Source organism: Cololabis saira, chromosome 21 (assembly GCF_033807715.1).
Source record: "Cololabis saira isolate AMF1-May2022 chromosome 21, fColSai1.1, whole genome shotgun sequence".
Taxonomy (NCBI): domain Eukaryota; kingdom Metazoa; phylum Chordata; class Actinopteri; order Beloniformes; family Belonidae; genus Cololabis; species Cololabis saira.
Window position 1 is genome coordinate 5,748,760 of NC_084607.1, and position 13,380 is coordinate 5,762,139.

At 40.6% G+C, this 13,380-nt stretch overlaps 1 protein-coding gene across 3 annotated transcripts in view; it reads right to left on the reverse strand.

Moving 5' to 3' along the window:
• The window catches only part of foxk2b (forkhead box K2b), a 49,141-nt gene that overhangs the window by 25,813 nt on the left and 9,948 nt on the right, over positions 1-13,380 (reverse strand). For all 3 annotated transcript variants that reach the window (XM_061712748.1, XM_061712747.1, XM_061712746.1), the window contains exon 2: positions 2,561-2,755. In XM_061712748.1, coding sequence (XP_061568732.1) covers positions 2,561-2,755 — 195 coding nt within the window. The remainder of the gene's footprint in view (positions 1-2,560; positions 2,756-13,380) is intronic.

Genomic DNA, 13,380 nt, shown 5'->3' on the forward strand with positions numbered 1-13,380 from the left:
TCCGTGTATCATTCGTTCTTTCCATTTTCAATTGGCAATCAAAAATCAAAACATGAAAAAGTGACTTTTTGTTTTTTGTTTTTTATTATAACACAAAAAACGGAAAAACGTCTGGTTTTTCATATTTCAATTTTAGGCACAGATCAAAAATACGAAATAGAAAAACAGGCCGGTCCGTGTATCTTTTGGTCATTTGATTTTTCCATCATGAGTGGGAATCAAAAAACAAAAAACGATTGGTTTATTTGATTTTCCTTTTAAAACAAAAAACAAATATTGAATTACACTGCATTTTTTCTTTTTCTGTGTTAATATGATTTAACAAAGATTCAAAATACGCTTTTGAAAAAACGAACCAAAAACAACCGTTTATTCATATTCAGTGCAGTGTTTGGCGGTGTGCTTGTGAGAACTGGGGTCCCTGGAGGTCCTGGAGAGCCAATGTCCCCGTAGCGCGAGGTGTCCCCGGCGAGCTGCAGTGTTTGGCGGGCTGTCTGTGTCCTGGGGGTCCCTGGAGGTCCTGAAGAGCACAAGTCCCCGTACCGAGAGCTGTCCCCGGTCCTGGCCAGGTTCAGTGCAGCGTTTGGCGGGCTGGGTGTGAGTGTCTGGGGTCTCTGGGTGCCTGGGTCGGGTCCCGGGACTCCTGGGTGCCTGGGTCCTGGCCACTTTCGCCCAATTTTCAGACACTTTGGCCGGCTTTTAAGACAGAAACGCCGGTTTTTCTGTGATGCTTCCGGGCTTCTTCCAGCCGCCTGTGTCCGCTCCCCGGGCTCCCCCTCGGCCCCGGGCGTCACGCTGCGACCCCCCCCCCCCCCGCCTCCGAACCACCTCCGAACCACCTCCAGACCGACTGGCAACCGCGGCCTGACATCGAGGGCCCCCGCCGCTCCCGGCTTCACGGCCGGCTCGCGGTCGGGCGGTTCCCCCGTCCTTCAGGCCCGCCTCTGCGGCGCTGCTCCCCCCGACCACCGGGGGGTTGCCGCGCCTCCCTCTCGGTAGCCGGCCAAAGTGTCTGAAAATCGGGCAAAAGTGGCCAGGATCCAGGGAGACCCTGGACCGGACCCAGGCACCCAGAGACCCCAGACACTCACACCCAGCCCGCCAAACGCTGCACTGCACCCGGCCAAGACCGGGACCACGTCCCGGTACGGGGGATAGGCTACTTGGGCTTTCCCTTTGCCTCTTGGACCTCCAGGGACCCCAGTTCTCACAAGCACACCCGCCAAACACTGCACTGAATATGAATAAACGGTTGTTTTTGGTTCGTTTTTTCAAAAGCGTATTTTGAATCTTTGTTAAATCATATTAACACAGAAAAAGAAAAAATGCAGTGTAATTCAATATTTGTTTTTTGTTTTAAAAGGAAAATCAAATAAACCAATCGTTTTTTGTTTTTTGATTCCCACTCATGATGGAAAAATCAAATGACCAAAAGATACACGGACCCAGGCCACAGGACTGAATTTGATTTTTATATTTAGTGGTCGGGTTTACGTGACCCGGAAATGGCTCTGTGCGCGGTTCTACATCCATGGTACGCGGCAGTTCGGGTAACCATGGCTACCATGGTGGCGCTGGAACAACAGATTAAGCATTCTTTTTTAAAGATTGATTAAGGACTTGTTCCACAGCGGTTTGACGCACAAACACATTTCCTGCACGTTGCAGCAGATGTGTCTCATGCAATGCTCAGAAATGAGCGTCAGAAGATTCTGTGCTCGGCATGATCTGAGGAGAAAAAGACGTATATCAGACGCAGAGCTGGAGAGCTTTGATTCAATCTATTTATGAGGTACGTTTTTATTCAGATGTCCACAGTATATTGCAAATATTATATATTATATAGCAAACACTGACAGTAAATGTGTAATCCCGTGTCAGACAGAACCATCATGTGGCTGAAAGTTCATGACTATCTGTCTTCACTGGGGGTGCATGATGGAGAAGGTCGGGTTGCTATATAATATTTGCAATATACTGTGGACATCTGAATAAAAACGTACCTCATAAATAGATTGAATCAAAGCGCTCTCCAGCTCTGCGTCTGATATGTCTTTTTCTCCTCAGATCATGCCGAGCACAGAATCTTCTGACGCTCATTTCTGAGCATTGCAGGAGACACATCTGCTGCAACGTGCAGGAAATGTGTTTGTACATCAAACCGCTGTGGAACAAGTCCTTAATCAATCTTTAAAAAATAATCCTTAATCTGTTGTTCCAGCGCCGCCATGGTAGCCATGGTTACCCGAACTGCCGCGTACCATGGATGTAGAACCGCCGGGTCACGTAAACCCGACCAATTAAATATTAAAATCAAATTCAGTCCTGTGGCCCGTTTTTCTATTTCGTATTTTTGATCTGTGCCTAAAGTTGAAATATGAAAAACCAGACGTTTTTCAGTTATTTTTTTCGTTTGTCACTTTTTCATGTTTTGATTTTTAATTGCCAATTGAAAATGGAAAGAACGAATGATACACGGATTGAATTTCCCCTCTGGGGATCAATACAGGACTATATTTTATAAAGTTGGTTTAAACCCCGCGGGCCCGGGAACCGGTACCTGATGGTGCCGGTCGGCGACGGCAGCGGGCTCATGAGGTGGGCGATGTTGTCGGGAATGTTGATGGTGAGGGGGGAGATGTTCGGCTGCACCGCCTTCACCGGCGACTCGGGCGCCTCGCGCTTCAGCTTCTTCCCGCTGGACAGAGCCGTGAAGGCGATCTTGATGTTGGTGCTGGGGAACCGGAACGTGCAGCTGCAGAGAAGACGGGACAGCGGGAACCATTTAGGTCATGGAATAAACGGAAAGGTATTTGTACAACACCAAAATGGTTTCATAGAATAAAAACAACAAAATAAATAAATAAATAAATAAATGCTAAACATGCCAGAAAATGGTGGTTATTTATGTCATACCATATTTTATGGACCATAAGGCACATGATAAAACATTTATAAAGCCAAACAAAACAGTCTTGTAAGTCCATCTACATTCAACTCGTTCACATTAACTCAGAATATCGTTCAGTTGTAACTAAAACAGAGGAGCAGAACAAGACGCTCGGCGTCACGCCGGTTTAGGGCGAAACCATTTAGGTCAGGGGTGTCAAACTCATTTTGCTTGGCGGGCCGGATTTGACCAATTTTTTTCTCGCGGGCCGCATGCTCAAAATAACAAAAACGGTGTGGAAAATGTTTTCTCTAATTCTTTTTTTTTACTATTGTTATCTAATCCAATATCAGTTTAGTTAATTTTAAAGGAAATATGCACTTTGTTTACACTCTAATTATGTAGAATATATTTCTTCAGGATCTTTTCTTGAAATTTCTCGTTTTTTTTCCAATTATGTAAGATACTTTTAATATCATTTTACAAAGATAAACAGAAACAAGTATGTTTTTTTTAATATTTAGCTTTTTTATAGGAAATTTAATCAAAAGCAAAATCTTGGTCAGCAAAAAAGCAAAAAACGATGGATTTGTAGAAGAAATATATTATCGGATATGCTGCGATTCATGGCAATTATTTATGCCTTCCTTTTTAGTAAATTAACATTTCGGTTATTTTGTGTTGGAAACTTCTCGCGGGCCGCATGAAAACCTCTCTCGGGCCGCATGCGGGCCACACATTTGACACCCCTGATTTAGGTCATTGAATAACCGGAAATGTATTTGTACGACAATAAAATGGTTTCTTAGAATAAAAACACAGAAATTTAAAAAAAAGCAACCAAATAAATAACATAAATAAATGCTGCACATGCCAGAAACTGGTGGTTATTTATGTTGTACCATATTTTATGGACCATAAGGCACACCGGGTTATAAGGCGCACGATAAAACATATATAAAGCTGGTTAGTCGAACTCATTCATAATACAATAATATGGTTCAGTTGTAACTAAAACAGAAAAATACTTCCACATTTTAAATCATTCGTCTTCCACGAATCCACCAATAAAAAGAGGAGAAGCTAAGAGTCCTGTTTTCTGATTGGTTCATCGTTGCCTGCGATATCAGACACCTGAAGTTAGTGTGAGGTTGGAACCACGTTGTATTCCAACATTTGATTAAAACTGATTATGATGTAGATTTGAAAACTGGATTTCCTCTAAAAACCTGACGTTGACGTCTAATTACAGTAAAGTAACGTGGACTAGATGTTGGATGATGGTTGCTTGCAGCGCTGCATAATTAGTTATCTAACAATGTCTGATGTTACAACCCGTATCCAACCAAGGACCGACATCAAGCGGAGCGGCTTCGTCGCTACTAAAGTAACTGAAACATGTTGACAGATTTCTCAACTGGTCTGGGGTCAGTAAACACAACAACATTCATACATAAGGCATCCTGGATTTTAGTGATTTTTGAGATAATTTAAGAATTTTAAGTCTTATAGTGCAGAAAATACGGTACTTTGTTTCTCTACGTGTTGATATCAGGAGACATTTTCAATATTTTGTGCAATATGGAAAAGTTACAGCTGCTGAGGACAAATAAACTGTCCCCCATCGTGATTAACGTGATAAATGTGATTCTGATCCACACCCACATCTGGACTCAAAGGACTTACAGACGGATCTATTCTTCACACCTGCATCACCTCCACTGAGACTATTACTGCACACACATATCCCTTTGTCTCCATCCTCCTCTCCTCCCTCAGGAGTTTTCTGCTCATGTTTCCTTCAGGAAACTCCCCGGGGGTCGATGAAAGTTCACCCAGTAAACTCTGGCGTCGCTTCAGCCCGACGGAGAGAAGACTTACGGTGCCAACTTTTCCCATTCACGTATAAATATTCCAAATAAAGAGCCGTTTGTTGTTTGTTTTGTTTTTTTTAATTAACGAGCAACTAAAGATCTGCAGTCTCATCTTCACCCTCCAACTAAAGTTGCTTTCGTTAACGAACCTTTATCACCTGAGGAAAACAAGACGAGACGAAAATGCTGGTCATGTGACGATAACGATAATTAAATATATAATGCAATGTAGTAGACGGATAAAAACGAGACTAAAATTTAGATTACAAAATAAAAACATTTGCTAAAATGTGTCTTCATTTTCGTTGACCAAAACGAGACGAAATGTTCTACCAAAGATCCTTAATGTCCATGTTTTCAGTAGTTTCCTCTGAAAAGAAAACCCAATGTTTCGTCGAAAAAGAAAAAGATGGGGAGAAATGCGGAAAAATAAATATGTTGTAAACTCAAACTAGAGTCTTCTGTATCTGGAATGAATGTATTCTTGAGTCTATAAGGTAACAATAATATAATAATAAGATAACCTTGTTTGAATTGTAAAATGGGTTTGGCTAAATACAATCTTTGACTAAAACTAGACTAAAATGGTCCTGGACAATTCTGACTAAAATGAGACTAAAATGCTCAGACTTTTAGTCGACTGAAACTTGACACGACTAGGAGGATGAACGTGACTAAGGCCCAGCCCCAATCCCCCCACTACCCCTACTTTTCATCACTACCCCTAAATTTTGCACGTTCCCGTGAGGGTAGTGGTGTCCCAATTCCTCTTTTCACCTAGGGGGAGTGGAGAAAACTAGTGTAGTGGCTATGAATCTGTCCCTACGGATCGAGGGATTTCCGATCCTCACTAGTTGATCTAGTTCAGGGGTCGGCAACCCGCAGCTCTAGAGCCGCATGCGGCTCTTTAGCGCCGCCCTAGTGGCTCCTGGAGCTTTTTCAAAAATGTTGGACCTTTTTTTCTTCTTTTTTTTTCTTTTTTTTTTCTCTTTTTCCTTTCCTTTTTAATCTCGACATTTCGACTTTTTCCTCGACATTACGACTTTTTTCTCAACATTTTTACTTTTTTCTCAACATTTTTACTTTTTTCTCAACATTTTTACTTTTTCCTCAACATTTCAACTTTTTTCTCGACATTTTTACTTTTGTCTCGACATTTTTACTTTTTTCTCAACATTTCAACTTTTTTATCGACATTTTGACTTTTTTCTGACATTTTTACTTTTTTCTCAACATTTCAACTTTTTTCTCAACATTTTTACTTTTTTCTCAACATTTTTACTTTTTTCTCAACATTTCCACTTTTTTTTTTAGATTTCCACTTTTTTCTTGAAGTGCATAATGAAAAAATAAATCTCCCCCAGTTATAACTAATATAGCTAGATGCAGCATGTGTTGTCTTCATTCTAAGGCTGATACAAGACTTTTCGTTGTCATTTGTGGACTGAATAAAAAAAAGTAGGTTACGCAACGACACGCGCCGTCCCCTACACCGTAGGCTCTGCGCCGATTTAACGCGGACCCATAAATCAGCTCCCGATCCGGCAGGCTGTTCTCATCCTGAAATTTTAGGAGCAAATTTCTTAACAGGCGTAGCTACAACTGTTAGATTTCATCTATTAAACAAACATTTATCTTCCTAAATGATTTATTTCAGCCAGTGGTAATTTTCCAGAGCTGCAGGTTTCTCCCCGGGATGACGGCGCAGGTTGACCTGGTGATCACGTCTGTACTCCGGCTGCTGTTGCTCCCCGGACCGGCAGCTCTTCTCCCAAAACATCGGATCAAATTTCTCAACAGGCGTTATTTGGATAAACTGAGCCCAGGTTGAGGATCTTAACGGTTACTTTTACGCCCGAAAAAATATTAAAACTTAATAAAGTGGCATATTAACAGCGATACAGCGGAAATTAAAACAGCTTTTAGCTCTGGGCTTCCTGATATGGTGTGACGTATGTGCAAACGTAACTATGCAGTCGCTTACGTACCCGAACGTAAACCACGCAGTGACGTAGCACGCAAAATTTAGAGGTAGTGCTGAAAAGTAGGAGTAGTGGGAGTATTGGGACAGGGCCCTGGGAAGATTACAAGTGCCCTAAAATCTGCAGCTTCTTTTTTAGGGGTAGTGGTAGAAAGTAGGGGGTGTATTGGGATTGGCCCTAAAAATAAAACTTAAACAGGCTGACAGAAACAACACTAGCTCCAACTCTGAGTTTCACGGGTCGTTGCAGAGCCGAGAGTGTAATCGTGTTTCTGCTTTGACACGACGGAGGAAACGGGGACATTCATCCCTCCACGACTTCGTTTGATGATCGGAGGTGAAACAAACGTGGCCGGCGGCTCGGGGGAGACGGACCGGACCTCTTACAGGGCTGACTGGACCGGACCTGTTACAGGGCTGACTGGACCGGACCTCTTACAGGGCTGACTGGACCTCCCGGCGCCACAGAGACGGGGCAGGAACGAGCCAGAACCAGCGCCTTTTCTCTCGTTGCTCCTTTTCTCCGGCTGCCAGACACTCTCAGAGCTGGCATCTGCCGACAGAACCGCGTCGCCGACGGTTACGTCTCAGCGAGGAGGGGGGGTCGGATGCTGAAAAGGGAGACGCTTCCCAGGAAGTCTTTTCTGTAGCTGTGACAGAGTCGTGGCATCAGATCCGTCTGACGGCCGACAGAATCTAAATATATATCAGCAGCCGAGCATCAAAGCCGCTCGCTGCTTCATCTTCCCCCCTGCTGTCAAAAAAACCTTCACCACTGATTCAGAAAGACCTTTTGATTATAACGGCCGTGCTTTATCGTGAATGTGTTAACTCCCGTTCAAACTGGTCGGTTTTTCATGAAAACACAAGAAGAGAAGCCCGGAGAGTAAAGCTGCTCTCGTCAACGAAAATTATGACTAAACATCGTCGTCAACGAACCTTTATCACCTGAGGAAAATGAGACGAGACGCAACGAAAATGCTGGTCATGTGACGATAACGCAATGTATAATATAATATATTATAATACAATACAATATAGGGCTGGGCGATATATCGAGACTTTAATATATATCGATATATTTTGAAACACGATATGGTAAGAGACAATATCGTTTATATCGATTTAAAAAAAAAAGTTTTTTTTTTAAGGATTTTGATATAGCTTATTTTGTGACAAATTGACTTGAATGTTTTATTTGAGATTTGCACAAATGTTTTGTTATTTGCACAACTGTCAACCTCAGTGGAAAAGTCTGCCTGTCACTGTCTACATTGTATTAATTGTACAGTGTATTTTAATTTAATTGTTATGCAGGAAAGGGATATTTGTTTTATTTTATTCAAGAAGCATTTTTATTCTATATATGCAGGCAGTTTATTTTTATTTCATTTGTTTTATACATTTTGATATTGTGCAGACCTCTGTTAATAAAGGAACCTGTGTGACATTTGGCACGAGGCTTTGTATTAAAACGGACTGTTTTTTTAAGGGTTTGCCTCAGAAAAAAATGAAGCTAACAGAGATGCTAACAGAGATGCTATGCTATAATGCTTTGGGGGAAACCCCAATTATGGCACAGAAAAAATATCGATATATGTAGAGTATCGCCATTCAGCTAGAAAATATCGAGATATGACTTTTGGTCCATATCGCCCAGCCCTAATATAATATATTATATATAATGCAATATCGTAGAGGAATAAAAACGAGACAAAAATGTAGATTACAAAGTAAAAACTCTGCTAAAATGTGCCTTCACTTTCTTCTCTGGGGCTGGAGAAGAAGAAGATCCATCTTTGGATCCACTTTCCTACATAGATGTGGAAAAGAAAACCCAATGTGTCGTCGAAAAAGAGAAAGACGGGGAGAAATGCGGAAAAATAAATATGTTGTAAACTCAAATCAGAGTCTTCTGTATCTGGAATGAATGTATTCTTGAGTCTATAAGGTAACAATAAAATAATAATAAGATAACCTTGTTTGAATTGTAAAATGGGTTTGGATCAATACAATCTTAGACTAAAATGGACAATTCTGACTAAAATAAAACTAAAATGCTCAGACTTTTAGTGGACTGAAACTTCACTCGACTAAAAGGAGAATGAACGTGACTAAAACTAATAAAAACTAAAATGATAGCTTGACCTAAAGACTAGACTCAAACTAAAACAAGGCTGACAAAAACAACACTAGTTGATGAAAAAACTAACAGAGTGATGCATCATCTTCATTCCCATCCTGACAGTCACCACAGGGTTTCCCAACAGAGTGGGGCATCTCCTTCCCTCCCTATCTCTGCTGATAGTTGCACATGCACCAGGTAAACACTACAGCCCATGCATCACCACGGCGACCGGCAGCAAAGTTGGTTAAGAGATGCATTTTTGAACCAAATGTCCATCTTTCACTTAAGACATCACTAAGGCCCCGTTTACACATAGCCGGGTATTTACAAAAACGGATATTTCCCCCTCTACGTTTTGAAAAATTCCATCGTTTACACGAGATCGTTTTCAAAATCTCTTTGTTTACACGAACCCGCATAAATACGCTGTTAACGTCATGCCAGCCAATCAGAATCCTGGAAAAAACATCAACAAACGACACGAGTAACTTCCAGTTAAGGCTGATTTGTGGTCCCGCGTTACACCAACGCAGAGCCTACGGCGTAGGGTACGCGGCGCACACCGTACGGCGCGCATCGCCGCGTACCCTACGCCGTAGGCTCTGCGTTGATTTAACGCGGGACCATAATTCAGGCTTTACTTCCAAGACGGAACGAGAGTCTTTGGTTTGGAGTGACAGAGAAGTGGAGTTACTTTTAAGTGTGACTTTAGAATATAAAACAGGTAAAATACAAGAAAATATTGACGGTGGCCAAACTAATTGTAAACACAGGTCGCACACATGACGCTGGTGACGTTTCTGTTGCATAATGTGACGTTCTGAAGCCTAAATGACCGTTTCTCTCTGTTTAGACGCAAACGTGAAAACTGAGTTTTTGAAAATCTCCACTTTGGCCGGAGTTTTCAGAAATTATCGTTTTTGGTGACTTTGAGCTCCGTTTTCGTGTAAACGAACGGCCAAAACGCATGAAAACACCACCGTTTTTGCTCCGTGTAAACAGGGCCTAAAACTATTACTATACAGGACTGTCCCAGAAAATTTGAATATTGTGATTTTCTGTAATGCAATTACAAAAAACAAAAATGTCACATTCTGGATTCATTACAAATCAACTGAAATATTGCAAGCCTTTTATTATTTTTAATATGATCATGGTTTACAGCTTAAGAAAACTCAAATATTCTATCTCAAAAAATTAGAATATTCTGGGAATCTTAATCTTAAACTGTAAACCATAATCAGCAATATTAAAATAATAAAAGGCTTGCAATATTTCAGCTGATTGTAATGAATCCAGAATGTATTTTTTTTTTTTTTTTTTTTTTTTTTTTTTTTTTTTTTTTTTTAAATTGCATTACAGAAAAATAAAGAACTTTAGCACAATATTCAAATTTTCTAAGACAGTCCTGTAAATTACCATCCACGGACGTCTGAAGCTTGTTGCATTCATCAACTCTAAATTTCACAGCCTCCATTTAAAGAGTCTCAGACCAAATAATGAATCAATGTTGATCAGAGAAGCGGAGGAGGTTAAATATCTTTGTAAACCCGTTTCTAAGCAGATCCAGCTCCGGAGACGGTCCTCCTTTAACCCCTGCTGGTCGGTGTTAGTGCCGTGGGGTGGGAGCTGTGTTTACGTTGCCGTGGTAACCCCCCCCCCAGCTTACACTTACAGAAGCCTCCTTTATAACCTCATTTTTCTCTTGAAAGAACAATGAGGCCTGAACTCGGGGAGGAAAAAAAAAACAAAAAACGCAGTTGCTATGTTGCTAATCTGCGAGGACGGAAACAAACAGAGCTTGTTCAACTTAAAGCTTTCACTCCCGACTCCAACCCCAACCCCCTCCGACTCCCCCAACCCCGACCTGTGAAAAAGAAACACACAAAAGAGGACGGAGTGATAGGAAGGGCAACAACTTGGAGAGTCTGAGGGTGTGGAAGAGGACGGGAGGGAGGGGGATGTTTTCTGTTTACATCACCACAGAGGAATCCCTGGAATACCAGCGACCTGAACTCTCCCAGGCCGTCGCTCTGCCGCTCTGCCGCTCCACTCGTCCCAGAACCTGATCCTGATCCTGGACCTCCACGTCCCAGAACCAGAACCTGGGGCCGGATTCACAAAACATTCTCAAGAAAAAAAATCTTCTTAAGTGTCATTTTTTTCTTAAGTTCAGTCTTAAGAAGAAAAAAAGAGAAGAAGTCCTATTCTCCAAAAAAGTTCTTAAGTGCTTTCTCAACTTTCTTCTTAAGAAAACTTAAGAATAAATGGTATTCTTGAAATAAAAGTTCTCAAATTTGTTCTTGACTTTTTTCTTAACTTTAAGACAACCTTGACCTGTCTTAAAATTTCTTCTGTGAAAAGTAAGACTCTAATATCACCTTTTTCAACACATTTTAGACAAGTTTAGGTCATAGTTTGGGGATATACTTTGTAATTAATTACACAAAGAGCCTGTTAACTGTTTGTTAGCATGTTAGTTAGCGTGGTAGTTAATTATTATTAATTTTCCCCAATAGTATTTTTTTTTCGCACATTAATCTCATCCACCATAACCTTGAAAAGTTCCTGCATCTCTTTTTCTCCTTCTCCATGTTTAGTGAGTGACTGACGGTTAAGACGCAAACTACCTATAAATGTTTTTTTGGCGCGTGCAATGACATTTTTTAAGAAGTTCTTAAGTAGGAAAAATAAGAAATTCGTAAGAAATGACAGTTCTTAAGACAATTCTTAAGAAAATATTGAGGAATTGCACTTAAGAACTTTCTTATGAACTTCTTAATTTTAGATCTTAAGACATTTCTTAAGAACATATTGGTGAATCCGACCCCAGATCCTGATCCTCCGCTCGTCCCAGACCCGGGGGCCGGATTCACCAATATGATCTTAAGAAATGTCTTAAGATCTAAAATCAGTCATTTTAAGTCAAAGTCATTTCTTACGAATTTCTTATTTTTCCTACTTAAGAACTTCTTAAAATATGTCATTGCATTGCACGCGCCAAAAAACAACATTTATAGGTAGTTTGGTCTTAACCGTCAGTCACTCACTAAACATGGAGAAGGAGAAAAAGATGCAGGAACTTTTCAAGGTTATGGTGGATGAGATTAATGTGTGAAAAAAATTGGTGAAAATGAATAATAATTAACTACCACGCTAACTAACATGCTAACAAACAGTTAACAGGCTCTTTGTGTAATTAATTACAAAGTATATCCTCAAACTATGACCTACTAATCTAAACTTGTCTAAAATGTGTTGAAAAAGGTGATATTAGAGGCTTATTATTATTATTATTATTATTATTACCTTTTCACAGAAGAAATTTTAAGACAGGTCAAGGTTGTCTTAAAGTTGAGAAAAAAATCAAGAACAAATTTGAGAACTTTTATTTCAAGAATACAATTTATTCTTAAGTTTTTTCTTAAGAAGAAACTTAAGAAGAAAGTTGAGAAAGTTTCTGTCTATATTGTTCATTGTTCATTATACATTTTATCTGTCATCCTACGTCACTTTTTGTAAAGATTCATATCCAGCACTTTTTAATCCTCATATTGTACATTTCTGTTTATACATTTTACTTTATTCTATCTTTTTTATCTCCATATACTTGTTTGCTTTTATATTTTTATTTTTATTTTTACTGTATTGCACCAATCACCACAACAAATTCCTTGTGTGTGTTAACAAACTTGGCAATAAACCCTTTTCTGATTCTGAGAAAATACTTAGAACTTTTTTGGAGAATATGACTTCTTCTCTTTTTTCTTTTTAAGACTGAACTTAAGAAAAAAATGACACTTCAGAAGATTTTTTTTCTTAAGAATGTTTTGTGAATCGGACCCCTGATCCTGATCCTGGACCTCCACGTCCCAGAGACGCTAAAACCACGACCACCTCAACCCACGTCTGCTCACGGGCTCAGACGCCTCAGGCTTTTACAATCAAACAAACAAGCAACCAACCGACCCCAGTGCAGCCGCCTGCAGCTGCAGGCTCGTGCTGTGAACTCGGGACCCGGTCGGGAAACTTTGTCAAGTCAAAACAAGTCCAGCGGTCCTCCGAGCAGAAGAAAGGAAATGTTCATTCATGTGGAGGGATTGCACAACCGCTGGAACAACCGCCGGGTTTGTTTGCGTCACAGACTTTTCATTCTGAACATCCCAAACAAAACAAAACCCGTCGGCGTAAAAAAACGTAAACAAGCTGCTTCAGTTCCGTTCCTCATCTTCTGTAGACCAGTCCTGCATGTTCTTAATGCCTTCTCCTCTACAAACAAACTAACAAAACAAACGACTTAGGCCACGTTTACACGTAGCCGGGTATTTACAAAAACGGATATTTCCCCCTCTTCGTTTTGAAAAAAACCATCATTTACACCAGTGTTTTTCTCCATCCTGGTCCTTGGGACCCCCTGTCCTGCATGTTTTAGATGTTTCCCTGCACCAACACACCTGATTCTAATTAATGGTCCTCATTAGATTGTCAGCAAGGTCTGCACAGCTCT